The 26,754-nt window shown below is 40.1% G+C and overlaps 1 protein-coding gene across 2 annotated transcripts in view; it reads right to left on the bottom strand.

The window, feature by feature from the left end:
• The window catches only part of NPR3 (natriuretic peptide receptor 3), a 73,555-nt gene that overhangs the window by 12,136 nt on the left and 34,665 nt on the right, over window positions 1–26,754 (bottom strand). For both annotated transcript variants that reach the window (XM_019737286.2, XM_019737285.2), the window contains exon 4: window positions 3,308–3,443. In XM_019737286.2, the coding sequence (XP_019592845.1) occupies window positions 3,308–3,443 (136 nt within the window). The remainder of the gene's footprint in view (window positions 1–3,307; window positions 3,444–26,754) is intronic.

Consider the following 26,754-nt stretch of genomic DNA (forward strand, 5'->3'; position numbering starts at 1 on the left):
CAAGGTGGCCCTGGTAACCCAAGACCTCATTACACTTTAAGCTATTACAATTCTGCTAAGAAATGAGGTGATAACCCTTAGGGTGACCGATTAGCAAGTGAGACTTCACCGAAAAAATTGTACATAAGGTGAGATTGTCAGGCTGACAGCAGAATTTTCCTGTACATAAGTAATGAGACTTTCCACCCTCATTTCTATGGGCCTGTAGTGCAGCTCAAGGTCTGAGCCACAGGCCTATTTACCTTGTCACTCTGACCTCTCACACAAAGAGGAAATTTAGCTTCTTCTCAGGCCATGGTTGAGAGTTGGTCATAGGTTTCTCGGTAATAAAATCTAAATTTGTCAAATAACATCCAGAGTATTTTTCCCTTGAGAACTTAATGGTCACTTACAGTGACCATTAAAATTAAAATTGTTTTTAATTTTAGGAAGGGTAGTTTTTCTTACAGTTCTTTTGGGGGCTACCCTCAACTTGATCATTGTTTAGCAAGTAAAATGGAAACTTACCCGGGCTTCAGTTATCTTTACATTTGGACAAAGGAGATTCTAAGTTTAGACCGAACTATGCAGTTGATTGTTTTAGGGATCATTTCATATTGCCTGTGTAGGCCTGGCCCTAGAATGGAAGACAGACTATGGGAAAACTTAGTCCATGCCCTCTAAACAAAACTGAATTCCAGGCATTGTGGACACCTGCCCTTCCCTTAACAAGCTCCCTCAGAAGACCAAGAACAAATGACCACACCACGTAGTGAGGAAGAGCTAAGAACGGGATGTGGCCTACCAAGGTTGTGTCCACATACACACCAGTTTCTCAGTGTATTGGACATAACTTCTGGGAAATTTGACTGTCCTAATATGCCCCCTGAATTATCCGATTTGATTCCAGCTCCTCAGCCAAAGCAAGACAGGGTTTGAGCAAGACCATCCTGGAGGCTTATTTGTTTGTGTCCTACAATCTGTCTAAAGTTAACGCAGATGTCACTCTAGTTTTGAGTAAGATGTGACATCCACTAAAATCACCAAGGAGAAATGAAATCCACCAATTGTCACCACAGCTTCTGCCCAGACCATTCCAACTAGAACGTGATTCTTCTGTACTATGCTGCCCCGTCCATTAACTGAGGGCAGGATGAGGCAGTGGAGTGGATAGGAATCCCAAATGGAAAACAAAGTGGGGGGGTACCCCAAATCTAGACTTGGCAGTACTTGTTGCCTCATTGAAGATTTCATTAGTTGGACTGCAAACAAACATAAACATAGCCTCAATGCATTAAAGGTTTCAAAGTAAGTGTTAGAATGATGCAGAAATAAAAGGGCCCCTGTCGGTCATCAACTAGTCCAGCCCCTCAGTACCGGTGAAGAAAGACAAGCCCAAGTGATTGAGGTTAGAGTCAGTGGCTGGGATGCAGGCTTCCTGGCCCAGCGATCTGCGGTCTATGTCAGTGGTTCTCACAGGATACCCATTAGCATCCTATCGTTTATTTTCTATATAGCGCCCATAAGGACCCCTTTTAAAGACTCAAGGCAGATCATGTCTCTCAAAACCCTCTGGTGGTTTTCTGTCTCACTCAGACTTTGGGGACCCAAAGTCCTCAGCACACCTGCCAGGCCCACGTGATCTGACCCCCACGGATTCTCTGAGTTTGGTTCCTGTCACACTGCCCCTCATGTGCTCAGCTTCGGCCACACAGGCCTCCTTGCTCTTCTGGGGACACTCAGCACTCTACCACTAGGGTCTCTGCATTGGCTGCTCCTTCTGGAATGTTCTTTCCTAAACATCTACATAATTTCTTTCACTTCCTTCAGGTCTCTACTCAACTGCTGCTTATCAGGGAGACCTTCCCCGACCACTCTGTCTGAGTTAGCACCACACCCCTCCTGTCACGGTCCATCTCCCTATCCTGCTTTACTTTTTATAGCCCCTGAAATGGCATATTTATTTGTTTATCACCTCATTACCATAGAAGCTCAGTTAATTTCAGGGAATGTCTTTATTTCAATGCTAAATCCTTAGCACCTTGAACAGTACCTGGCACATAGGTGGTGGTCAAGAATATTTGATGAATGAATGAATGAATGAATGAATATGAAGTTGATATCTGCAGGGCTCCAGCAGCTGGATCATTCTCATACTGAGCCTCATGTTAATTTTCTTTGAGTGCTGATGAGGTGAGAGGAAACCAGCATTCTATACACTATTTGTAAGAATACAGACTAGTAGACCTTTCTGGAAGATATTTGGCAATATCTAATGCACTTTAAAAGGCACCAACATACTTTTGGACCCAGATAGTCCACAATTAGGAATGTTCCAAAAATGCACCAAGATGTGTAAGATGTTAGTGATACTATTTTGCATAATCGGTAAAAAACTAAACAGCCAAAGTGTCCATCAGTAGGAGATTGGTTAAAGAAAATCCTGTACAGCCATACGGTGGAAAAATATGGAACTATCATTTAAAAGTGTGCTGAATCTATGAGTGCTTATATGGAAAATTCTTGGCATACAAGTAAAAAAAGGTAAGATGAAGAATGGCATTCATAGTATGATTCTTTTTGTGTAAATTTTTTAGATAAGATATAATACAAATGCGTATGTGCTGGCAGAAGGCACAAAATATTTTGAGACCAAATCATAGGGAATTGTTCATAGTGATCACATTGGGGAGAAGGGACTAGGGTGTGAAGGAAAACTTTCACTTTTCATTTGTACATTTTTGTACTGTTTTTATGTTCCAGCCAAGAGTAGTCTCATTCTTGTACAGTTTTTAAATGTCAACACATGTTGCTTGAGTGATGAGATGACGGGCCATTTTTTTGTTGTTGTTCTTATACTTTTCTGTTACTAAGAAAGTCACAGCTAATATTCACCATTTTAAAAATAAAATAAAAGCAAAGGGCTCTATTGGATCTGCTCATCGTCTCAAACCACTCAAGTTTGAACAGAGAAACGTATATCTGGGATTTTTCCTCTTAAAATTAATTACAGAACTCTTCACAAACTGATCATTTGTTGTGAATGAAGCTTGGGATAAATTTAATTTTAAGAAGCATCGAGTTGTGACCTAACAATCAGAAGGAGACTAAGCATTTCCTATTTCAGTGGAATTCCTTCAAAGCACTTTCACATGCTTTATCTCATTTAATTTTCCCAACAAGCCTGTGAAGTGGTTTGACCTTGACTTATTATCCTTACTTTACAGCTGAGAAAACGCAAGCTCCCCCAGTTGTAAGAGAGAAAAGACAGAACCAGCAAAGCAGCAGCTCAATCTGCAGTGTCATCGCCTTACAGACTGAATCTCACCTTCAAATGTTCTGTTCCAAGTCTGCTGGATAATTTTCCCTCCATCCTTCTTGCTGTAACCAGCTCTGAGCACTTCGTGTAAAGCCAGGACATAGAGGAGAATGGCATCATGGAATCCTTCAACAAACATGTTAACCTGCAAAGGAAACCCCAGTTGGGTGAGACCAAACACCAAATGACTCATGTTCAGGAGTAATGTAAGCAAATCAAAATGGTTAACAAGTTCGGCTCCAGGCCCATAAGCAAGACAGAGGTGGGCAGAAGAGCAGCTAACAAGAATCATGCCATGATCGTCCTGGCAGTGGCTTGGTGAGGAAAACCCTTCCCCAATTTGGGAATTTGGAAAGAAACAAGATATTACAGAAGTCAGGGAAATGGTACCTGTTGACTAGGTTAAGCACTCCAGGTGCATCAGCTTTTGCCCATAGTTCCCTCTGCACAAGTACCCTCCTTCTTCCCCACATTGCTCTCTCCCTCAAGCCAACTTGAGCCCAACCTCCTCCTTGAGGTTTTCTCCATCTTCAGCAGCCCTTCTGATCTCTCCATGCTCTAAATATGGAACATGACTAAAAGATCACTAGGGATCCATTCATTCATATCCAAAGACTATTGAATGCCTACTGGAATGCTAAGGATGCAAAGAGGAGTGGGTACTGCCATTCCTGCCTGCCCAGCACTGGTGCTCTCTATTCTACCAGCAATAATACCTCAGTTTCTTTCCAATCTGCGTTCTGAGTAGTTCCAGTACATCTGACCACTCCCTGCCTCCATCCTACGCTCCAAGGCCAGGAGTGGAAACAGGCCTGGATCGTTGGTTTATCCCAGTTGAGTCCTGGCTCAGGTAAGATAGCCCCTGCCCGCTAGAAACTTACAGCTGCCTGTGAACTCAGGGAATTCACTTAAATCTCTTTGAGCCTTATGTCCTATAAGCAACATTTGGCAAGTTCTAATACCGCATTTAAACCCACTGTAACATTCACTGAACATTAAATGAGAAAATACAACCTTGAAATACTGAGTAGCTCACAAATTCTGTATAAAAGTACAAAAAAAAATCGAACCTTCTTATTTCAGGAGAAAGTGCCAAGAACAGAATGTCATGCCACAGAATGAATTGGGCATCCCATGGACGACCATGGTGAGGCTTTATGAGGGCGATTCCTGCCCCACCCCTAGAAAGAGACCCCATGGGAAGAGAGCCACAACTGGTCTGCATCACCTGGTTCAAATATACAAACATTCACAGAGACATGGCTCAACATCCTTCTCTGAAGGACGGTCAGTCCTGTTTGCATCCCAGAAGCAAATATTTCAGATTTGCCAAAGCCTACTGCTGAGAAGCAGGTTAAAATAATGGTTAAAGAGCCTGGGCTCAGCACCTACCTGCTACTTCCTAGCTGTGTTTCTGCACCACTCTGGGTCTCAGTTTTCCCCATCTGGAAAATGGGGAAAATAGTAATACCTATCTCATGGGGTTGCTGTTAGATTTAAACACATTAATAGATGTAAAAGATTTCTAACAGTACCTGACAGTCAGCACTCACTGTTGTTAGCTGTTGCTGTTGTTATTGTCTAGAGATAACATTATAAACCTAGGGCTCCTGGGTAGCTTCTAATTCCTAGTAGCAGTATTCAGAAAATAAGTCATCAACTGACTGGTATAACAAACCTTACTGACCCACTTTACACTAAGACTCCTTGTTCCTGCTTTGACACCCCAAGCAATTCTTCTACTTCCACAGTGTCATGCCCTTAATTCCACCCCAGTATGACGGGTACAGCCCAGCTGGTCAATTGCACAGACCCTCTGGGACAAGTAGGAGATGGTAGAGAGTGCTGGTTCACAGGAGAGCTCTGAGCTCCTGCTGGACCCCAAATCAAATCCTAGCCCTGACACATTACTTAATCTCACTTCAATTTCCTCATGTGTTAATGGGGTTTAGTACCTACTCATCTCCTAGAGCTCGTCTGGGGATTAAATGAATGAGTGCATGTAAAACATCTAAGATAATTCCTGGGACCGTGAAAGCAAATAGTAGACAATGGCTCTTACTCTTTAGCCGTCAAACATAAGTCTCAGAGTCATTATTTTCTTAGGCAAAGCAGAATGTGTAGAAATAACATCTACTAGTCAAAGATAATTTTCTGCTGATTTGACTATGCTCATTCAATTTTCCAAAGGAATATGAAATTTTCACTTAGACCATGAAGTCACTGTGGCTTGAGAAAGTATGCATGCTGATGAGTTAATGACTTTTCATAAGTGAACGTTAGCTGGGTAACTTAATTCTGAGGCCACAATTTTAAAAATCTTTTCAAAAGATCTTTGTTCTCTTTGATAATTATGTAAAAACCACCCTGCTACAGAGGGAAGTCACAGAATCACAGAATCGTGGAAAACAGGAGGTGGCAGGTGCTTTAGACAAGCTCTGGGCTAATCCTCTCCTTACCTGAAAGACCCAAAGAGCATACTCTCCCTCGCCTTCCTGCACTCTGTGAAACTTGTTCCTGCGGGGCCTAGGACAGCCCCTGCTTCCACTGTGACGTACCAACTGCTGGGCGTCACCCGTCTGCCTGTCTTCCTCCTCCTCCTCCTCCTGACTTCTCAAAATCCTCACCCAGGGCCCCCATGCTGCTGCTGGCCACCTAAACCACTGGATGTATCCCCAGCACCACCCCTCGTCTGACCCTTCCCCTTCCTTCTTTCTTGATATGCCATCTGAGGTGCCCCTCCCACAATCCAGGATGGGAAGAACGATCATCTAGTTGAGAAACATGAATTTGAACTACTTTTGTCCTAACAGGTTTAATGGTCGAAGAGAATAGCTAGGTTCTGAACACATGCGCATGTCTGAAAACTCATTCTATCCTGATGGGCAAATGAATCACAAAATTTACCTTCTTTCCTTTTAAAGTAGCTGAGTGTCTCCCTCTCCTGCCAAAATTAGCAGAAGAGCTGTTGACCCCCACCAAGGTTCGCTGGCACCCCAGCCTGTTGCGGAGGAGGTTTCATAACACCTACCTCATAGGACCTCAAGCCAGAAACAAAACCCCAGAGACCGTCTTTTCTCAAGGAGAACATTCTCACATCCACGTGTGTCTTTTAGTGGGAGGAAAGCCCGTTAGCACATTAGAGACACTGAAAATTGGAACTGCAATTTTTATTTAAAAGGGGGGAGAAAAAATATCCAGAGTATTAAGTTGTCTTTGGAACACTTTCCACTGGACCTCCAGGCTAAAAGGAACAAGGTCATTGGCCTGTCCCACTGCCTCTGGTCAGAACAACACTTGGACCTCAGAGTCCTGACTGACAGATCGTGCTGTTCTTCCTGATCGCAGAAATTAGGAATCCCCCTCTGACCGACCTGTTCCAGTATTTAGCATCATTTCTAGCCAGAAAGCTCGTCCTTACTGTCGTTAGCCATGAGTCTTAATTAAATTCCTAAATTCAGCCAATCCTCTGCTGGATGCTGAACAAGCAGAGTTAAGAGAACAAAGAGTTACGAGCCCTGGCACTTTATAGTCTCAACCAAACAGGCTGCCGCTCCACACAAACACAGATGCTACAAAGGCCGTTGTGAAGTGGACTGCCATGAGGGTAATCATTATCTGTGCCGTGCAGCCAATAAAAAAATGTCTATCATTCAACAAGATGGATCTCATTCACCACCTTCCACGCATCCTGGGGAGTTTGCCAGAACAAGGTAGCACGCTGGCATTAACTCTCCCATCATTTCATCTCAATTCTCTTGCTTTTGCCTCCGTAGCTGGCCAGCCGCAGGTGTGCCAAATGAAAGAATGCCGTTTTTGCTTTTGGCCTTACTCTCTGATTGCACCTGTCAGCCATGTCTATTTATCAGTGTGTAACTCTATCATGGGAAAAGCTAAATAGAAATCGTGTTACTTTTTTAACTGAGCATGGAGAGTTGCCATTCCTGACAGGGCTCCTATGTGTGACAGTGGAGTCTCTCGTTTTCCTCTGGGGAGGCAAATTCATAGATGATTCCTCAATGCTTGTGTTCCAGACAAGTTAGCAATGAATGCTGCATGTCTCAGCTGTTCTGTGAACTGAGAGTGAATAACACGGCAGTCATCTACCTCCCGGGGTGGTCTGGGTATCTGAGAAAGCCATCCTGGGCTCAGCTCTCCCCTGTAGCAATGCCCTAGACCTCAGATCTTACAGCCTGAAGCATGGCTGCTGCAGATAGAAGCATATTTTTTTCTCTCTCATCATCTAAGACAAAATGGATCATAAACAGAAGCAGCCCTGGGAGAAGATCGTTAAGTCTAGTTACGACCCCTCATTCATCTCCCATACACAGCAGCTGGCTGCCCTTGTAATGGAACAGCAGTGCTGGCATCTGGCTTCCATTTACACGAGCAAACCTCAGCAAGGAAAGCTGCCCAGGGCCTGCCTATGAGGAGAAACAAGGAGAACTCCATGGCATCTGACTCTTGGAATTGGTGCATGTGGAGCAAAGCAAATGAGAATGACTTTTTTAAATCCTCCCAATGCTCATGCAGGGAATTTAGTCACGCCTTTTGAATCTGTCACGTACACGTCATATACAGATATACAGATGCCTCCCATCACCCATCACTCTTGAAGAACTAGTTGAGGAAATGCACATACATAATGACATAATCATCCCTGGCTTTCAAGTGATCAAAAGAGTGATATCTGTCTTAGCCTGGACGTCCTGTCCCACCAGGACCCAGCCACATGGGCCTCTGGAGCGCTTGGTGACCTGACCCCCACAGACTGCTCTGGACATGTGCTGGCCTCTGTCCCAGGGGTCTGCCGTCCCGTCAGGCACAGTGGTGAGGGAGGTAAACACATACACCAAAATCCCACAGAGACGGGCAGGGGCAGGCCACACAGCAAGTGCACTTCAACAATCCAAGAGGGGAAGAGGGATGCCCGGGTCAGAGGGACATGGACACAGGGGAACTCCTGGCCTCATTGCTTCTGAAAGGCCAAAATCAGAAGGAGCACGTAAATTCTCATGTATCCAAGTTCATGATATCCTTCTAACCTGGCCCTGAGACCTGCAGAGCTTCCCCTAAATTCCGTGTCACCTGGAGATGTGATTACAAGGAAGAAATGAGCAAATATTCAGACTTTGGATAAGGGTAACTTTTTTCATTTATGGTTTGTATCTTAAAATGAAACCTCTCCCTTTTTATTTCAAGGTGTGGTAAGGACTGAGCTAAGACCCGGAACCCCGACTCCTAGTTCAAGCATCATTGATTTGGTCGCTCACTGTGAACTGTGAGCAGCCCAATTTTGTTCGATTCTTAATTCAGAGTTTCCCAAGCTGGATTCCATAGAGCAGCAGCATTCCTTAAAATGTTAACAGATGGTCCTAGAAATGCCAGTATTGTGGTAAAACAGGTTTATAAAATGCTAGAGTGAATAAAGTCAAGCAGTTCTCTTTACTTTCAGGAAATAATTATAATAGCTACGTAGCTTTTATTCAGCATCTTCTATATTCTAGGAGCTGAACTAAGTAGAACTTAAGTTCTGTTGCATTTAGTCCTTATAAAACTTTCGCAGATAGGTACTGTTATTATCCTATGATAGAGAATAACTAACATCTTAACAGAAAGAAGAGATCTTGGTCAGGGGATGGAGTCAAAACTCCAGAAAATGTTGCGTGGGCATGTCCTTAAGTAGGGGTCCAAACCAGGCCTGCCTAGTTACGACATTTGTCCAGTTGACACATGTGTTCAGCCAGCTAATGTTGGAAAACAGCCATCTGTTCAAGTTTCTGTTTTTAATAGATTGGGCTGGAAATACCAATGAGAGTCTATGAAAGACCGACAATGCACTTCAGGGGGAGGGAGGAACAGAACCCACATACACCTGGAGAAAGAATGAGAGGGCAGAAGATGGAAGAAGAAAGAAGAGGAGACATGAGGAAACAAGCTAATTGTCACTTGTCTCTTAAACAAATCTTTAGACCAGCAGCTGATACAGTATGACTCAGATCAAATGAATCAGGATTTCTGATAAACCATGGACCAGCTAACGCTGACCTTGCTCCAGCTGTGAATGAAAAGACCTACTGTGCCACAGGAGCATCTCAACACATCGGATGTGAAGGATGACGGTCCTACTTCAGAGACCAGTCTGCTCCAAGCACATTAGCAGCCAAACCAGGTAATAAAAGATCTACTGATTTAATGTTTTCTAACTAGCACTTAATATGAAATATGGTGAGTTTGGTTTGGGAGGGTCTTTATTCTGTGTGGCCTTGATTCTTGATGATGATAATAACAACCTTGATAAAGAATAATAATGAATGTAGTAAAGCTTCATTTACCCAGCCTCCTCAGGGAAAAAAAGATGATTCCTATACGCAAATATTCCAGGTACTTAAAGGTATTTTTTCTCTCTAAGTATCAGAACTCTTTGAATAATGTAAACACCTTTGATACACCTTTGAAACACCACATACATTACTGCCTTGGTGACAGAAATGTGCCAAATGTGATATTAACTCACTGTGATTCTCTATATGTAAGGCTATGACAATAAGCCATCAATCCAGCAGCCTCCATCACTGCTGAAGAGTGGACTGTGCTGTTTGCACCTTGCTGACACCAGATGGTATGTTTCCAGACAATCTTTCTTCTTCCATGCTGATAGGACATGAACTGGGGCCACCTCCCTTCCTGACGTGCTTCCTTCCCTTGACTGCAGATTCTTCTGCATCTCCTCCTCCAGCCCTGCCTAGTGGTGACATCCAGGATTCTCAACAGCTAAAGAATTAACTATGAATGCCTCAGGATGGTGAAGAACACTGTGGGGGCAGAGCCCCAGAAAGTAGTTTCCAGGCTCTCGGCCTCACATAGACAGGTGCTGGCTCAGGTAGTAAATGGCCATCAACTGTGATTGCATGGCTATCAGCTGTGGCTAGTTGGCCGTCAGCTGTAACCAGTGAGCCATTGGCCACTAATATAACTGCTGTGGCTGTGCTAGCGAAGAGAGAAGAACGGGGGCTAGCAAGAAGATGGCGGCTGGGCTGGCAAGCGTGGATGGCGGTTTGCGGACAGTGTGGATCCAGCCTCCAGTGAGAGTATAGTGCCACCAGAGAGAATATAGTGGTATGACTCCCCTACCTATGGCTCCGTGGGTGTTCCTTTTTGGCCTCACCATATCCTGTGTTATGTGAGGAGCGGGACCAGAGACCCTGCATGACTCCCCTGCACGACAAATGGCGCAGTGAGCAGGGTCTCCTGCACAACAAACACTCTCCATTGTTAGCCACACCCCTAAATGAACTCTCAGCCCTACACCTTGCAAAAGCTCTTGGATTCTCTGAGTGTGGCGCTGGGTACCTTTACACACTAGCCCCTGGATTTAGAATGCTCTCCCCAGGGGCTTTGCCTCATCCAAAGCAAACTCCTACTCAACTTTGCTAGATATTCTCAGGTTACCCGCTCCAGATACACCTACTACCCTTCTCTAGTCAGCTCTGTGCCCTGGAAGGTTGACATGTATGGACAGCATCAACTGGGTCCTCTTGTCCTCTAGCTTTTGGGTGGATCCAGCAGGACATACCAGTCAGGATGACACGGGCTGCACTTCTCCACCAGATGCCACAGGTGGACCTCCCCAACTGCTGCAGGCCTTGCGGGTTCTAGTAACCTCTCCTTCTTCTTGCCCCTGCTGATCTACGGGCAGGAACAGCTTCCTACTTTTGCAGGCCCTGGGGTTCTTTGCCATCCTTTGTTGATTTTCCTTAACTGTGCACACACCTTTGTAATAATACCTTTATTAAGGTCTCTTTCATTCCCTTTCAATGTGTCTTCTGTTTCCTCCCAGAACCCAAATGGATACGTCAACCTTCTGTGAGCCATTCAAATTTGTTCTTGCTGGAACCTTCCCTGAATCATCTAATTCCTCCGTTTTTCCATAAGTACACTTAGTGCAAACTTGTATTATTTCACTCATGGGTCTATTCTACTTTTGCATTCCTGCATACCCTGACATTCCACCAGCTCCCTGCTGTGCAAGCCATATGGTAGGGATGTTAGTTTCCCTAGAACCCAACCCTGCCTCTAATACAGAGACTCCACTCACCTGAGTTGACTCCATTGTCACCTGTCACTACCTGCTGCTCTCAGTGTGCCTGCCTCTAGCGTGTCATCTTCTTCTCTTGTACTTGCTACTACTTATATTCTGTAAACTGGGGGGAGAAATCTCCAAGTGTGTTATAGCTATACTTAAAATTGAGGTAAATAGGTTCTGAGTGAGAATTTGAGAGCTTCCCCTATGATAAAATTAACAGAGTATATGTCCATTTTAACTGCTCAAAAGCCTTTTCACATACTTTTTGCTCTTCACTGGATCCCATAAAGTTGAGATTGCCATAAAAATTGGTTCAGCAGCTACTGCTAAGGGAAAGACGTCTAAGTTTTAACACTAACGCAGGATGCTTATGATGAAACTAACAATATAATTCTCGGCCAGTGAATGGATGGACTTTTCTTTTTGAGAAATCTTTTCCCAAGTTTGCTACCAAGAAAACAAATGAAACAAAACTGAATATTATCTCCCTCACAATAAACTTAAATCCCTACATTCTGAACACGGTTGATTGATTAAATTACAGAATTATTGAAATTTTCCAGGTATAATAAAAGTATTATAGCTATGTTTTTTTAAAAAAGAGTTCTAGTAATTGCAGTTTAACTTCCAAAAAAATTAAATACTCTCAACAATATATTTTTAAAATAACTAATTTGAAGGTACTGAAAAGTGACCAAAAACAGGTAGAAACTAGAGAATAGGTAGAACCCCTTGAAAGAAGGGACCATGTTACATGAGAACTAAATGTAATGGCTTTTCTTTGATGGCATTCCTGGTCCGGGAGGCATGGGACTCAAGCAGAAAGTCACAGGCTTCTTGCTTTTAGAGGTCAGAGGATATAGGTCAGTGCTAATATTGAGGATGTACAATGAGGGAGCAAATCCTGGGGAAAAGAGAACCACAGAGAAGGGACCACTCAAATCTGTCCATAAACTTCTGTTGTCTTGGTTAATTCCTAAATTGCACACACGGGGTAGATACCAAGGAGTCCAACAGAAAGCAACAACTGGAAGGACGAAGAAGCTCAAGAACATATGAACTGCTGCCTTCTGCATAGAAGACAGTTTAGAGCTTGAATACCACCAAATTAGAGGAACTTGCGAAATACCTCAGGCTTCCCAGTAAACCCCTGTATGTGCTACAACTTAGGAGTAAAGACTATGCCCAAAGACTAAGGACTCACCCTAAGACTAAATGCAAACCAAAATAGAGCCACTTTCTTTCTTGGGAAAAAGAATAAAAGCAAGCTTCCAAAAATTCAAAGTGGCCAGTCAGTAAAATTGCCTGCTGAAACAAAAAGTATTCTTCAGGGGAACATAACTGAATACAATCTCTATAATATATATCATCCACAACATCCAATATAAAAATTTTAAAACTACAGGACATGTAGTGGTCAGGGAGGTGATCTATAGTAAAGGAAAAAAAGTGAATAACAAGTGACCCTGAGATGATCTAAATGTTGGAATTAGCAAATAAGGACTTTAAAGCAGCTGTTTAAGCATGTTCAATGACTTAAAGGAAAAGACGGCCAAAGAGAGAGACCAAATGGAGAATCTCAGCAGAAAAATGGAAGCTGTAAAGAAAAGCGAGTGGATATTCTAGAATTAGAAAGTACAATATTGAAAAAAGAAATATTCACTAGGTAGGCTTAGAAACAGATTGAGTCCATGATCTTAAAGATATATCAATAGTAAATATCCCTATCTAAAGAACAGAAACAAAATCAATATACAAAAACCAATTGTATTTCTATATACTACCAATAAACAATTGGAAAGTGAATTTTTATTCTGTTTACAACAGTATCAAAAGACATAAAATTATTAGCAACAAATTTAATCAAAGATATGCAGGCCTGCCAGACAGAAAACTACAAACATTTCTGAGAAAAATTAAAGAAGACTCAAATATATGGAGAGGTGTCCCATGTTCATGGACTAGAAGATTCAATATTTTTAAGATGTCAGTTTTTCCTCAAATTGGTTTTACAGTTCAATATAATCTAAATAAAAAAATCCCAGGAAGATTTTTTGTTTTGTTTTGTTTTGGTTTTTTTGTTTTGTTTTGTAGAAACTGATAAGTTGATTCTCAAATTTATATCACAAAAAGAAAAAACTCAAAATAGGCAAAACTGTCATGAAAGACAAGAACAAATTAGAGGATTCATCTTACCTTATTTCAAGATTTACTGTAAAACTACATTATTCAAGACAGTATAAAAATGATATAAGGATAGACAAATCAATGGAACAAAAACAAAGAATCTAAAACCACACTTATATAGTCATCTGAGTTTTGACCAAGGCACTTGAGCAATAAGAAAAACAAAGTCTTTTCAACATATGGTGATAGAACAAATTGATTAAAAATATAAGAAAAACTAAACCTTGACTCCTACCTCTCAACATACACAAATATTCATTTGAAATAGATCACAGATCTAAATATAAAAATTAATCAATAAAGCTCTGAAAGAAAATAAGAGAATATTTTTGTGTCTTTGAGGTGGCAAACTTTTCTTAAAGAGAATACGAAAAAGCACTAAACATATTATAAAAAGACTATCAATAGTAAAAAAACCTCTTCTCATCAAAAGGCACCATGAAAAATATAAAAAAGCAAATGAAAGACTGCGAGAAAATATTTATTATACATATATCTGACAAATCCAAAATATTTTTTGAAGAATTATTTAAATCAATAGCAACAAGATAAGTAACCCAATTTAAAAATGGGTAAAATACTTTAGCAGACAGACCACAAAAGTGAAGTAGCCAACAAGTACATGAAAAGAGGGTCAAAGATCCCTAGTCACTAAGGGAATATAATTTTAAACCATAATGAGATGCCATTTTACATCCATCAGAATCACTAAAATTAAAAAGCTGACAACACCAAATGTAGATGAGATTGTAGAACACCTGTAACTCTCCTACACTGCTGGTGGGACTGTAAAACCATACTACCTTGGCAGTTTCTTATAAAGTTAAACATGCATCTATACTATGACCCCGCAATTCCATCCCTAGGTATTTACACAATAGAAATGAATACATATGTCCACAAAAAGACTTATACCAGAATGCTTATTAGCTTTAGTCATAACAGTCCCAAACTAGAAGAAAAAATATCCATCAACAGGAAAATAAATAGCCAAATTATGGTATATTTATACAACGGACTATTACTCAACAATTTAAAAAAAAAGAAGAATGAATATTAATACATTCAATACCATGCAAAAATCTCAAAAGCAGTACATAGAATGGAAGAAGCCAGACACAAGAGTATATGCTGCATGATTCTACTCACTCAGTTATGCACTATATGAACTCAAGAATGGGCAAAACAAATGCGTGCTAATAGAAATAAGAAGAGTGGTTACATCAAAAACAATAAAATAGTTAGGAATAAATTTAACCAAAGAGGTGAAAGATCTGTACATTGAAAACTATAAGATACTGATAAAAGAAACTGAAGAAGACACAAATAAAAGGAAAAGATATCCCATGCTCTTGGATGAGAATTAATATTGTTAAAATCCACCCATACTACCCAAAAAAAATCTACAGATTCAATGCAATCCTTATCAATATACCAATGACATTTCTCACAGAACTAGACCAAATAATCCTAAAATTTGTATGGAATGGCAAAAGACCCCAAATAGCCAAATCAATCTTGAAAAAGAACAAAGTTGAAGGCATCATACTTCCTGATTTCAAACTATATTACAAAGCTATAGTAAATGAAACAGTATGATACTGGCATAAAAACAGGTAAACAGACCAATAGAACAGAATCAAGAGCCCAGAAATAAACCCATACATATATGGTCAACTAATCTGTGAGAAGGGAGCCCAAAATACACAATGGAGAAAGGATAATCTCTTCAACAAATGGTGCTGGGAAAACTGGCTATCCACATGCAAAAGAATGAAATTCGACCCTGTCACTCACAAAAATTAACTCAAAATGGATAAAAGACTTAAATAAATATAACACCTGAAACCCTAACTCTACTAGAAGGAAACACAAAGGAAAAGCTCCTTGACATTGGTCTTGGCAATGATTTTTTGGACATAGCACTAAAAGCACAAAGCAACAAAAGCAAAAATAAACAAATAAGACTACATCAAACTAAAAAGTGTCTGCACACAAGGGACGCATCAACAAAGTGAAAAGGTAACTTATGAAATGGGAGAAAATATTTGCAAACCTTATATCTGATATATTCAAAATATATAAAGAATTCATAAAACTCAATAGCAAAAAAAGCAAACAACCTAATTAACAAAATGAACAAATGACCTGAATAGACATTTTTTCCAAAGAGAACATACAGATGGCCAACATGTACATGAAAAGGTGTTCAGCATCACTAATCATCGGGGAAATATAAGTCAAAACCACAGTGCGATATCACTTCACAACTGTTAGGATGGCTATTGTATTTTTAAAAAAAGGTAAGTGTTGGTGAAGATGTGGAGAAAAAGGAAACCTTGTGCACTGCTGGTGGGAATGTAAAATGGTATGGCCTTTATGGAAAAGCAGCATGGAACTTCCTCAAAAAATTAAAAATACAATTACTATATGATCCAGGAGTCCCACTTCTGAGTATATATCTAAAGGAAATGTAACCAGTATCTCAAAGAGATATCTACACCTCACGTTCACTGCAACATTATCTGAAATTGCCAAGACATGGAAACCACCGTGTCCATCGACAGATGAATGGATAAATATGCAATGGAATATTTTCCAGCCATAAAAAAGAAAGAAATCCTGCCAGTTGCAATAACATGGATGAATCTGGTGGACATTATGCTAAGTAAAATAAGTCAGAGAAAGACAAATACCTGTATGATCTCACTTATGTGGAATCTAAAAAAGTCAAGTTCATAGAAACAGAGAGTTGAATGGTGGTTGCCAGCGGCCAGAGAGTAGGGAAATGGAGAGACGTCGATAAATGGGTATAAACTTTCAGTTATAAGATGAATAAATTCTGGGGGTCTAATATACAGCATGGTGACTATAGTTAACAATACTGTACTGTACACTTACAATTTGCTAAGACAGTAAATCTTAAATGTTCTCACCACCACCAAAAAAAAAAAGTGACTATAAGAGGTGATGAGTGTGTTAACTAACTTTATTGTGGTAATCATTTCACAACATATATGTGTAACAAATCATTATATTGTACATCTTAAATTTACACAATTTTATTTGTTAATTGTAACTCAATAAAGTTGGGGGGAAAAGAAAAGTGGTGGCTTACTGGGGTTGAAATTGACTAGAAAGGGACATGAGGGAACTGTATCAGAATTTATCTTGATTGGAGTGGTAGTTCATGGACATACACATTTCTCAAAGTTGACCAAGTTGTACAATTACAAGCTGTGGATTTCACTGTACATAAATTCTATTTTAATAAAATAATAAAAAGCCTTAACTTTTAGATACATACAAAAATATTTACAGATGAATTGGATTTGCCTTGGATTTGCTTCAAAATTATCGGGGTAGGGTAAGGGTGGGAAAAAGGTTATAGATGAAAGCAGACTGAGTTGATAATTGTTGAAGCTGAGTGATGAGGACACAGAGTTCCACTATACTGCACTCTCTATTTTTGTATAAATTTAAAATTCCCCATAAGAAAAAGTTTTCTTTATTAATCAATTCCCCCAAATGAATAACCAAAGCCTGAAAAATTGTGGAAACCTTTCCACAGTCAGTGCTATTAAAACATGAAAGTACTTCATAACACGGTCAACATTCCTGTTTTGTTAAGTCTAGTTGTGTTTTCTATCATTTAACCAATTTTTTTAAATTTAAAGTTTATTGGGGTGACAATTGTTAGTAAAGTTACATAGATTTCAGGTGTACAATTCTGTAATACATCATCTATCAATCCCATTGTGTGCTCACCATCCAGAGTCAGTTCTCCTTCCATCACCATACATTTGATCCCCTTTACCCTCATCTACCACCCCCCTTAGCCTCTGTTAACTACTAAACTATTGTCTGTGTCTATGAGTTTTTGTTTCTCATTTGTTTGTCTTGTTCTTTTGTTGTTTTTGGTTTATATACCACATATCAGTGAAATCATATGGTTCTCTGCTTTTTCTGTCTGACTTATTTCACTTAGCATTATAATCTCAAGATCCATCCATGTTGTCACAAATGGTCCTATTTCATCTTTTCTTACCCCCGAATAGTACTCCATTGTGTATATATACCACAACTTCTTTATCCATTCATCTATCGAAGGACATTTTGGTTGTTTCCATGTCTTGGCTAACCAATTTTTTTTAATTTTAAAACAATACTATGTAAAGACATTTTTTAAAAAAGACATTAAAAGATTTCAAATATCAACCTAAAGAAATAGAGCAACACGCTAAACGATCAACGCGCTCTCAATCCCATTTGGGACCCATCAGAATGAACTGATCTAAATCATTCTGGAACCCATTTTAAGACAGCCTTTGGAAACTATGCAAGTAATGAGTTTCATATGCTTACTAACTACCAGGAAAAGTAGCCATTCCTTGTAATTATCACAAAAGTATCCCTTCAGGTCTACGGTTTGAGAATTCAGTTAAGTCTTCAAATTTCAAGAAATACCCCCATAGTTTTCACAATATTGGATCATGCTACATCTTATTACACATTTTGAAAAGATGGATCTTTTTAAGTCCATTTCATAAGAAACATGTTTCAGTCCCTTGGGCAATTAAAAGATACTCTATTTCTTTTTTAAATGTTTAGGGCTAACATACACTACTAATATGAGGAGACTCGTTTCTGTTGAGAAAGTTCCCAAAACTATGCAGAGTATGCAAGATGCAGATGTATCAGGACTATCCTGGAGACAGTCCCAATATTTTGAAAGGTAGAGCTTAATAAATATATTGGCCACAACACAAGAGAGACCGCTGGGTACATATCTTAGGGAGATGCATTATTTTAACCTCATAGGCATTCATAACAGCCTAAAAGAATTACAAAATCACAAAAGTTCATAACGTGAAAAGAATTTAGAACTCATAAAGTCCAACCAGCATATTGTGTAAATGAGAAATGAAGCCCACAACAGTTGCCTGATTCACTCGATGTTGCACAGATAGTAAGGACAGAGCTGCAAGTGGAACTCAGAGCTCCTGACCCCAAACCAGCACCTTCATCATCAGTGTTAGTTTGTGTATCAAGCAAGGCAACTCCGTAAAGACCAAACTCACACTCAGGAATAAAGCACCAAGGATAACAGCCTCTTCTGTCAAAGACTTACTATGACTTCTCTGACATGTATAAGATTCTAAGATATTACCTATCAGGAGGGAGAAAAAAAGAGTGAGAAAGTTTGCCCTAGCAAACACATTTTTAAGTAACTGGCAGGACAATAGGGTCAAGGGAGAGAAAAAGATAATATTAAATACTAGATTGTTAAAGTCAGCTCCAGAATTGCTTTTTAAAAAAAATGTATAGGGAGGCCACTTGGCTCAGTTAGTTAGAGAGCACAGTGCTCATAACACCCAAGACGCTGGTTCAATTCCCACACGGGCCAGTGAGCTGCGCCTTCCACAACTAGATTGAAAAAAACAACAACAACTCCACAACTAGATTGAAAACCACGACTTGACTTGGACCTGAGCTGCCCCCTCCACAACTAGATTGAAAAAAAACAACAACTTGACTTGGAGCTGATGGGTCCTGGAAAAACACACTGTTCCCCAATATTCCCCAATAAAAATTTTTTTTTAATATACAAATTGACATAAAGGCAGTGGGGGAAGGAAAGGCTTTCTTTCTTTATCTCACTGCACATAAAGTCAATTCATCATTATTTAAGGATCTGCTACACTTTTTTTAAGAGCTGAGATATGGAAAAATCCTAATCAGGATCTCTGTTCTCAAAGAACTAAAATGTCAAAAATCCTTTGTCAAATGTCACTGTCATCTGATGCAAGGACACTCCCTCAAGCCCAGGGCATAATGAATTCATTAAGGAGGTTGGCAGTCAGCTCACATTCTTTCTCTCCACCCACGTTATTGCATTCAAACTGGGCTGTTTCAGTGTCCCTGTGCATTATTCATTCATTCAACACGCTCCCTCTATTATTTGATGAATTTCATCTCCACTCAGTTTCATCAACTCACACGCACACATATACACTAAACCAATGCTTCTCATACTTTCATAAGCATACAGCTCACCTGGGTATCTTATTCACACGCAGATTCTGCTTCAGTAGGTCTGAGGCATGGGCGCTAAGACTGCTCATTTCTAGAATTTCCTGGTGATGCTGGTGTGGCTGATCCATAGACCACCCTTTGAGTATCAAGACCCTATACCTTATCATTACCTGGAACTGTTCTACTTCCACAATCCTTGAAAACCTCTTTGGCTGCAGTTTCCCACTTCCTGCTTCCTTCTGTATGCAGAACAAATTCTTGGAACTCAAACTTCCATCCTCCTTGACTCCCCGCTATGCTTAGTCCAGCAGAGCTCAGAATGGAGCAGGTGGCAATGGAAGGATGGGGCAGGTAGACACAGTTATTCAGGAAGAGGTGACAGGGGGAAATTGGAAGCGGGGCCTGCCCCTCAGAGAGAGGTTGCAGTTAGAGAGATAAATTTAGGTGTTACCCACACAGAGATGAACATCCCACCCAGGCTAGTGTATGTGCTGCCCAAAAGTAGTGTTTAGAGAGAAAAGGGCCAAGGGAAGAACCTTGGAAAACACTAATATTTGTGGAGCAAGTAGAAAAGAGGAGTCATGAAAGAAGACGAGGAAGGATTGCAATGTAGGCAGAGAACTTGGAGACGGTGTTGTCTTTGCAGCCAAGGGAGGGGCAATTTTCGAAAAAGAGAGGGATCTCTCCAAACTACTCCTCTACAAAATCCCTCCATTCAAGCTCGGTTGTTTTGCTCACTAGTCCCTAAATGTGTCTAACTCAGTCCTACTTTTAAGCTTGGATTCCCTGTATTTGCCTCACTCGGGAAGCTCATCTGTACCCATCCCTTCTCACAGCCACCCGCACAGGTGCTGAACTAGCCTCACAGAACCTGGCACAGTGCCTTGCCCAAAGGAGGAACTTGGTAAGTTCGCATTGGTATGCATACACGCTCAATCAATAACCATCTGCAGGCTTAACTATATGCGAGGCAATACACAGATGGTCAATAAAAATCCATGTGCGCCTAGTGGGCATATGAACTGTGTCTGATATCTCTTCTACCCAAGAAATTCTTGGACATATGGTTACCATAAATATGTCACTGCTGAAGACAGAAAAGGAAAAATGGACTAACGTTGAAATAAATGTAATTTGTGGGCAAACTCGGATGCCAATCTGACACAGGATTACTTACTAATAAATCTCTTTAAGATCTTTATGATAGAGTAGAAACACAGCTATCTAACTTCAGTGATTTAGTAATTACCCCACATAGAGATAGCTGGGTAAAGGAAATATTTAATACAGGTCCCCAAATTTAGGTCAATTGTCAAATTGTTTATTATACCAAAAAAAGAAAATAATCCTCTGCTTACCCCCTCCCTACTGTGTTTCCCTGAAAATAAGACCTCCCCAGACAATCAGCTCTAATGTGTGTTTTGGAGCAAAAATTAATATAAGACCCAGTATTATATTATTATATTATATTATATTATATTATATTATATTATATTATATTATATTATATTATATTATACCATGTCTTATAGTAAAATAAGACCAAGTCTTATATTAATTTTTGCTCCAAAAGACGCTTTAGAGCTGATGGTCCAGCTAGGTCTTATTTTCGGGGAAACACAGTACCTCCAAATCATAGCCTGTGGAAGTGAGAACTTTACAAAATGAAGCAAACTCATTGCAAGGAGGGGGGGGGGCGGGAAATCAGAAGATAAAGGCTAATCCAAAATAATTTCCTACAGTTTGAGCTACTTTCAAATTTCATAACTGGGAAAGGGGTTGAGTCCCCAACCATATATGATTCTAGTTTCTCTCTTTTAACAACTGGCTGGAGCCCAGAAAGGATGTCATTGAAAGCCGCTACTGTACACAGTTTGCAGGGCCATGGGATGTTCTGCTCTCGGCTGCTGGGGCTGTTTTCTTTGGACACTATCGCTCCCAGCGCTTAAGCTTATAAAACCCCTTTACAATCATCTTTCATAACTTCCAAGAGCAACTCAGTGTGGTTTTCTCCATTTCACAGATTAAAGTCTCTGGCACTCAAGGTGGCATGCCCTGGGGTCATCGATTGTTTTAATGCCCATCAATTAATATTTATTGAACCACGACCTGGGGCTCCTCTGCCACATCCACCCACATGGATAGCAGCATCAATGGCCAGGCCTTATGCACCAGAACTCTGCCCTAAAACTTTAAAAACCTGTGGCTGCTGTCAGCGTCAAACACCAGAGTCCTCTGTTAGTGCAATGGCCAAGGAAGCTGGCAGGGGCCTGTCCGCCTCCCTTCGTCCAAGCTGGAAGGCTGAACACACACAGTCGTTCCTGTCTGGTTCCTGTCAAATTACGTGAAATGCAGAGTCCTTTTGTTGCTGCTCTATTAGTAAAATGCAAAGTTTGATATCAGGGAGTTTAAGTTCGGAAAGTACCACGCTGCTCTCACCATGGGGTGGCCGGACTAAAGAACTGTTGTTTCCTGAGCAGAGCTCACTCGTAGAAAGAGTCAAATCCTGCCTCTCATCTCCTCCACCTGACAGCAAAATACCACCTTTAGATTTGTTTACTTTACGCCTCCCTTTACTAGGTACCTCCTTTACATGCAATATTCTGGTAAAGCCCATCTACTGAACACCCAGTATCTTTGTGTCCATGAGTTCCTCACCAAGGAGAAAGAGGGATGCTGAGACCCTGAGGCCCCAGGAGCACAGAGGCATTGGAAGCGGGAAGAACTGCAAAAACAGAAATCTGAGCTTTCATTCTGTATAACTTTGCCCTGTGTTTCCTCACTTACACTAATGGGTATAATTGTTAGAGCTGATGCATGTTCTTTCTGACGGCTGAACTGGTAATGTGTCTGCAGTCCTTATTTTAAGTGATCTGACTATTCTAAAAAAAAATTTAATTTGTGCTTCCATTGTGAAGAATTTGGCCAAATGTGCTGAAATGCCCTTCTACTCCATGCAGTGACAATATGGGAGGGGAGAGGAGAACAGCCAAGTCTTTCAATTGTGAAAAGTATTTCCACACTGCATTGTTATTTTAGTCATGCATATTTGAGTATATTGTCGCCGTTATTGCAAAATATCTTTCGAACTGAAATTACATCACCACACATAATAGGGAAAAAAAAAGTAAACCCACAGTGATTGTCTTTTGAAAGGTCAAAATGAAGCCTATTGTTTGGAAAAGTCATTTTTCATAGGTACTGGGATTCTTCCTCGAACATTTTCAGATTATACAGTTCAATACATTTTTGCAATTAATAAATCACTAGTAAATGGATCCTTATTTACAATCAAACAGAGAAAACTTTAATCAGGAGATTCCCAAGTTTTGTGTTGTTGTTTTTTTAATATTCTAATTTGCACGACCAAAGCTATTTAAAAGTTCCAGGAAAAAACGATTTTAAAGCAATTTTCTCTATTATTTCAAAAAATTTAAGTGTGTTTTGAAAGCCAACTGATACTTCTTTAGCTAGAAAAAAACAATGGCTTTTAATAAGCCATTCCTCTTGCAGCGCCCGGTGATGCCTGATTACATTTTCCTAATAAAACTAATCTTATTAATATGTTGGCATGTGAACTCATTATTTTTCTGTTGTTAACCACCAACTTGTGGTTTGCTTTTATTCTTTCAAATACAATTAGCAAAGCTCTCCAGTGCCTGAAAAGGCCTTTTCATTCGGACAAATTATTCCCTGGCTGACTTTAAAGAAAAGGGATGAGGGCAAAGTTGGGGGTGGGGGTGGGGGTTGATGGAGGGGGGTGTCTCATTCTATTCTGATGCAGCTCTGGCAGACACAAAAGCCTGCGTGAACACAATTTCACCAGAAGAGGGCAAATATGGCCTTTATCCGCTGCATTCTTTCTCTTTCATTAGTTTTACCGAATAGCGAACTTTTTAAAATTTCAGTAAGAATATACAGTTCCAATTAAATGATATTATGTAAGACAAGAGAGAGGAAGTGTCTGGCCAAGGTTTTATTGATGATCTGATAACGTAGCAACTGATGTCACCTCCCACACTGGTTCTGTGCAAAACCAGTGTCAAAACACAAGCTGGTTTAGACAGCTTTGCTGCTGGGCCTTCCCCTCATTGAAGAAAACGAAAGTGTTGTTTTTCAGCATTTTGGACTTTCCAAACTGTAATGTCTGGCCTATCTAAACAATGATTTATTAAATCCTGTCTCTGTTTAAATGCCTTGGCTAGATAAATCGCCTGTTCCCCAGGCTCCCGTTTCACGTTTAGTGTCAGAGGGAGACCTGGGAGAGAAGGAATGCCCAAATACATCCCACCTCCGTGACAATACGGCTGTGCTTAGAACACTGCCGGAATATTTGTTTAATTAGTTAAATTTTCAGCTTTTAAATAGGAGAAAAAACAAGCTATGGGTGGCCCGCTAACCTCAAAAGAGCAAATATCCAAGGTTATAAAATCACCCCCTGCTCAGAATACCTGGTTAGAAATAAAAACAGCATTTACCAAATTCTACCCCAAGTCAAGAACAGAGGTCGCATTAAGAAGTATGAAACTGAAAGCTAAAGTACTAAGGATGCAGCATTATTTCATTTTTAAAAAATGGACTCCACACACTCTTTATAACTAAAACATCTTTCTTTAACAATAACATCAAAAACCCATCTCTGAGATTAATTGGAGAAATACTAAAAAAAATGCTTGTGATCCACTCTTAGAAACTAAGCTCTGATTCTGTGTGTGTAAAACTACACTTGCAGCTGTATCCTTGCAAACACAAATTAGACACAGACCATTGCAATAACTTAATTTGTGTACACAAAGGTGAGTTTTGTGTATACAAACAGTTACACGCCATAGAATGGTGACCAGTTTGAAGCTGAAGAAAAGTTGGTCCTTTGTATTTTAAAGGTGCAGTAATGAAAATTTCAAAGAGATTTTTCTGATATAATGCTACAAGCAGCAGAATACCTTACGGTAATAAAATTCTCCTAAAATGGTGACGGGTGGTGATGATTGTTTCTCTGTGATCTTTCAGTAAAGGATAAGTGAAGTCCATACCCAGATAATGACAATGAAAATGCAGCTTCTAAATTAAGATTAAAACTAGAAAAACACTTTTAACATGTAATAACAGAAACCTGGGAACAGGAAAGGCCCTTGAGGTGGTGGCCCAAATTTGGGTTTTACAACAGAGGAAGCCCCAAGATTAAAGAGACCCGGCCAAGGGCCTTGTCAACCCAAGTCCACCGCAATACCTAGTCGAGGGCCAGGAGCTCTGCCTTCTCTCCTTCAGCTCCTTTCCAGCTGGATTGCCTTTGACTCTGGAATGACACTGCCTACAACATTGGCGATAACTAGGGAGTGGCCTAGTCAAGAGAAATTGTCTCTGCTATGGAAGGTTGCATGGAAGATAACTGAACCCCACATTGGAACTCTCCTACAAGTTTATGTCTTCAAATGTTTTTCAACGTTTTTTCTGAAGTATTTTGTTATACAATAAAAGATTTCTAATAGATTCTAGAAAGGGTATAAAATTGCTACCACTGCATTGTGATAAATTACAAATAACCGGCCCAGACACAAACAGGTCCAATTATTTTTATGTAAATTTCCCATTTTTTAACCTTAAAACTGTGTCAACCTTTTTAAAAATTCACTTTAAAACCTAAACTTCTACTTACCCTGGCAACATGATTCCTAGATGATATTCCTATATACGTTCCTTTTTCAAATGGAAGTAACATAAGAGCTATATTAAAGGAAACAGTTTAGCCCTGAACGTAAAGTAAAATAAAGCCCTCATACACCACTATGGCACACCTGTAAAAGAACAACCCCTTTTTTAGTGAATATGCACTGTTGTTAATGTATGTTGCTTCTGTATAATTGCTTTTAAAGGAGCACAGAAGTTAGGTGTGTCTGGGAGGGTAAAAAAGGTAAGCACTGAGCTAGTAAATAAAGAAAAAGTAGGGAAATTATAACCAAATGGGAATTTCTGAAAGAGTGAAAGCATTCTGGACCAAAAGAAACATGCTGGCCTCCCTCTCTCAAACACATACTCTCTTTCCCTCTTCCTTTCTTGCTTTGGACATAACAAGATTACTCCCCTCCCCATCCCAAAAAAAAGACAGCACCACCATCTCTGAACACATCCATGGTATTGAGATTCAACAATCCAGACAGACTTCTGGTGAATTACATCCATTTAAACACACACTCCCTACTACTCGGCCATAAGAAAGGATGAAATAGTGCCATTTGTGACAACATGGATGGATCTTGAGATTATCAGGCTAAACAAGTAAGTCAGACGAAAAGACAAGAACCAGATGATCTCATTCATAGGTGGGATATAAAACGGAAGACAACAAACAGACAAATAAAAACTCATAAACACAGATAACAGTTTAGTGGTTACCAGAGGGTAAGGGGGGGAATAGGGGTGGTAGAAGAGGGAAAAAGGGGTCAAATATATGTTGATGGAAGGAGATTAGACTTTGGGTGATGCAAATGATGTGTTATAGATTTGTAGATTTGTAAACTTGAAACTTATGTAATGTATAAATCAATATTATCCCCAATAAATTTAATGTAATTTTAAAAACCCATATTGTCTCCAAAATCCCCAGTAAAATGACAATAAATGAACTTTTTTAATGTGTAAACTTACAAGTTGAAAGCATACATGAAGGAAACAGTAATGAGAAAAGTCAACAAATTTTGGAAGTTAGAAAGGAGTAACTGACTCAATAGACCTGAGAAACTTAAACCAAAGTGTTCACAGGAGCATGGCAGAGAACTCCAGCAAGAAGCAAAGAATTCCAGTCCAGAGGCTCTAAAATTGGACATACTACTTACCTCTGGAGGTTGGGAGGAGAGGAGGGATGCAAATAGTAGGATTAGTTGAAAGTCTATATAAAGAGCACTTAAATACGCCTCTACTCCCAAACCTTACACAGAGAGGAAACTGCCCCTTCCCATCCAGGGAGAATACAGACTTATTGTCTGAATATGTTGACATAAAGAAGATCTGAATGGGCAGGTGCCAGGCACAGCTGCAGACTGGGTGAAGCATGAAACTGAAAATTAAGGTTCAAGTGAAAAGTCCTAAAGGTGAGACTGCCTGTCCCTGGGCTCCCAGAATATAGGGCAGCCTTATGATTCTCAAGAAG

The sequence above is a fragment of the Rhinolophus sinicus genome, linkage group LG03 (assembly GCF_036562045.2).
Source record: "Rhinolophus sinicus isolate RSC01 linkage group LG03, ASM3656204v1, whole genome shotgun sequence".
In the NCBI taxonomy this organism is placed as follows: Eukaryota; Metazoa; Chordata; class Mammalia; order Chiroptera; family Rhinolophidae; genus Rhinolophus; species Rhinolophus sinicus.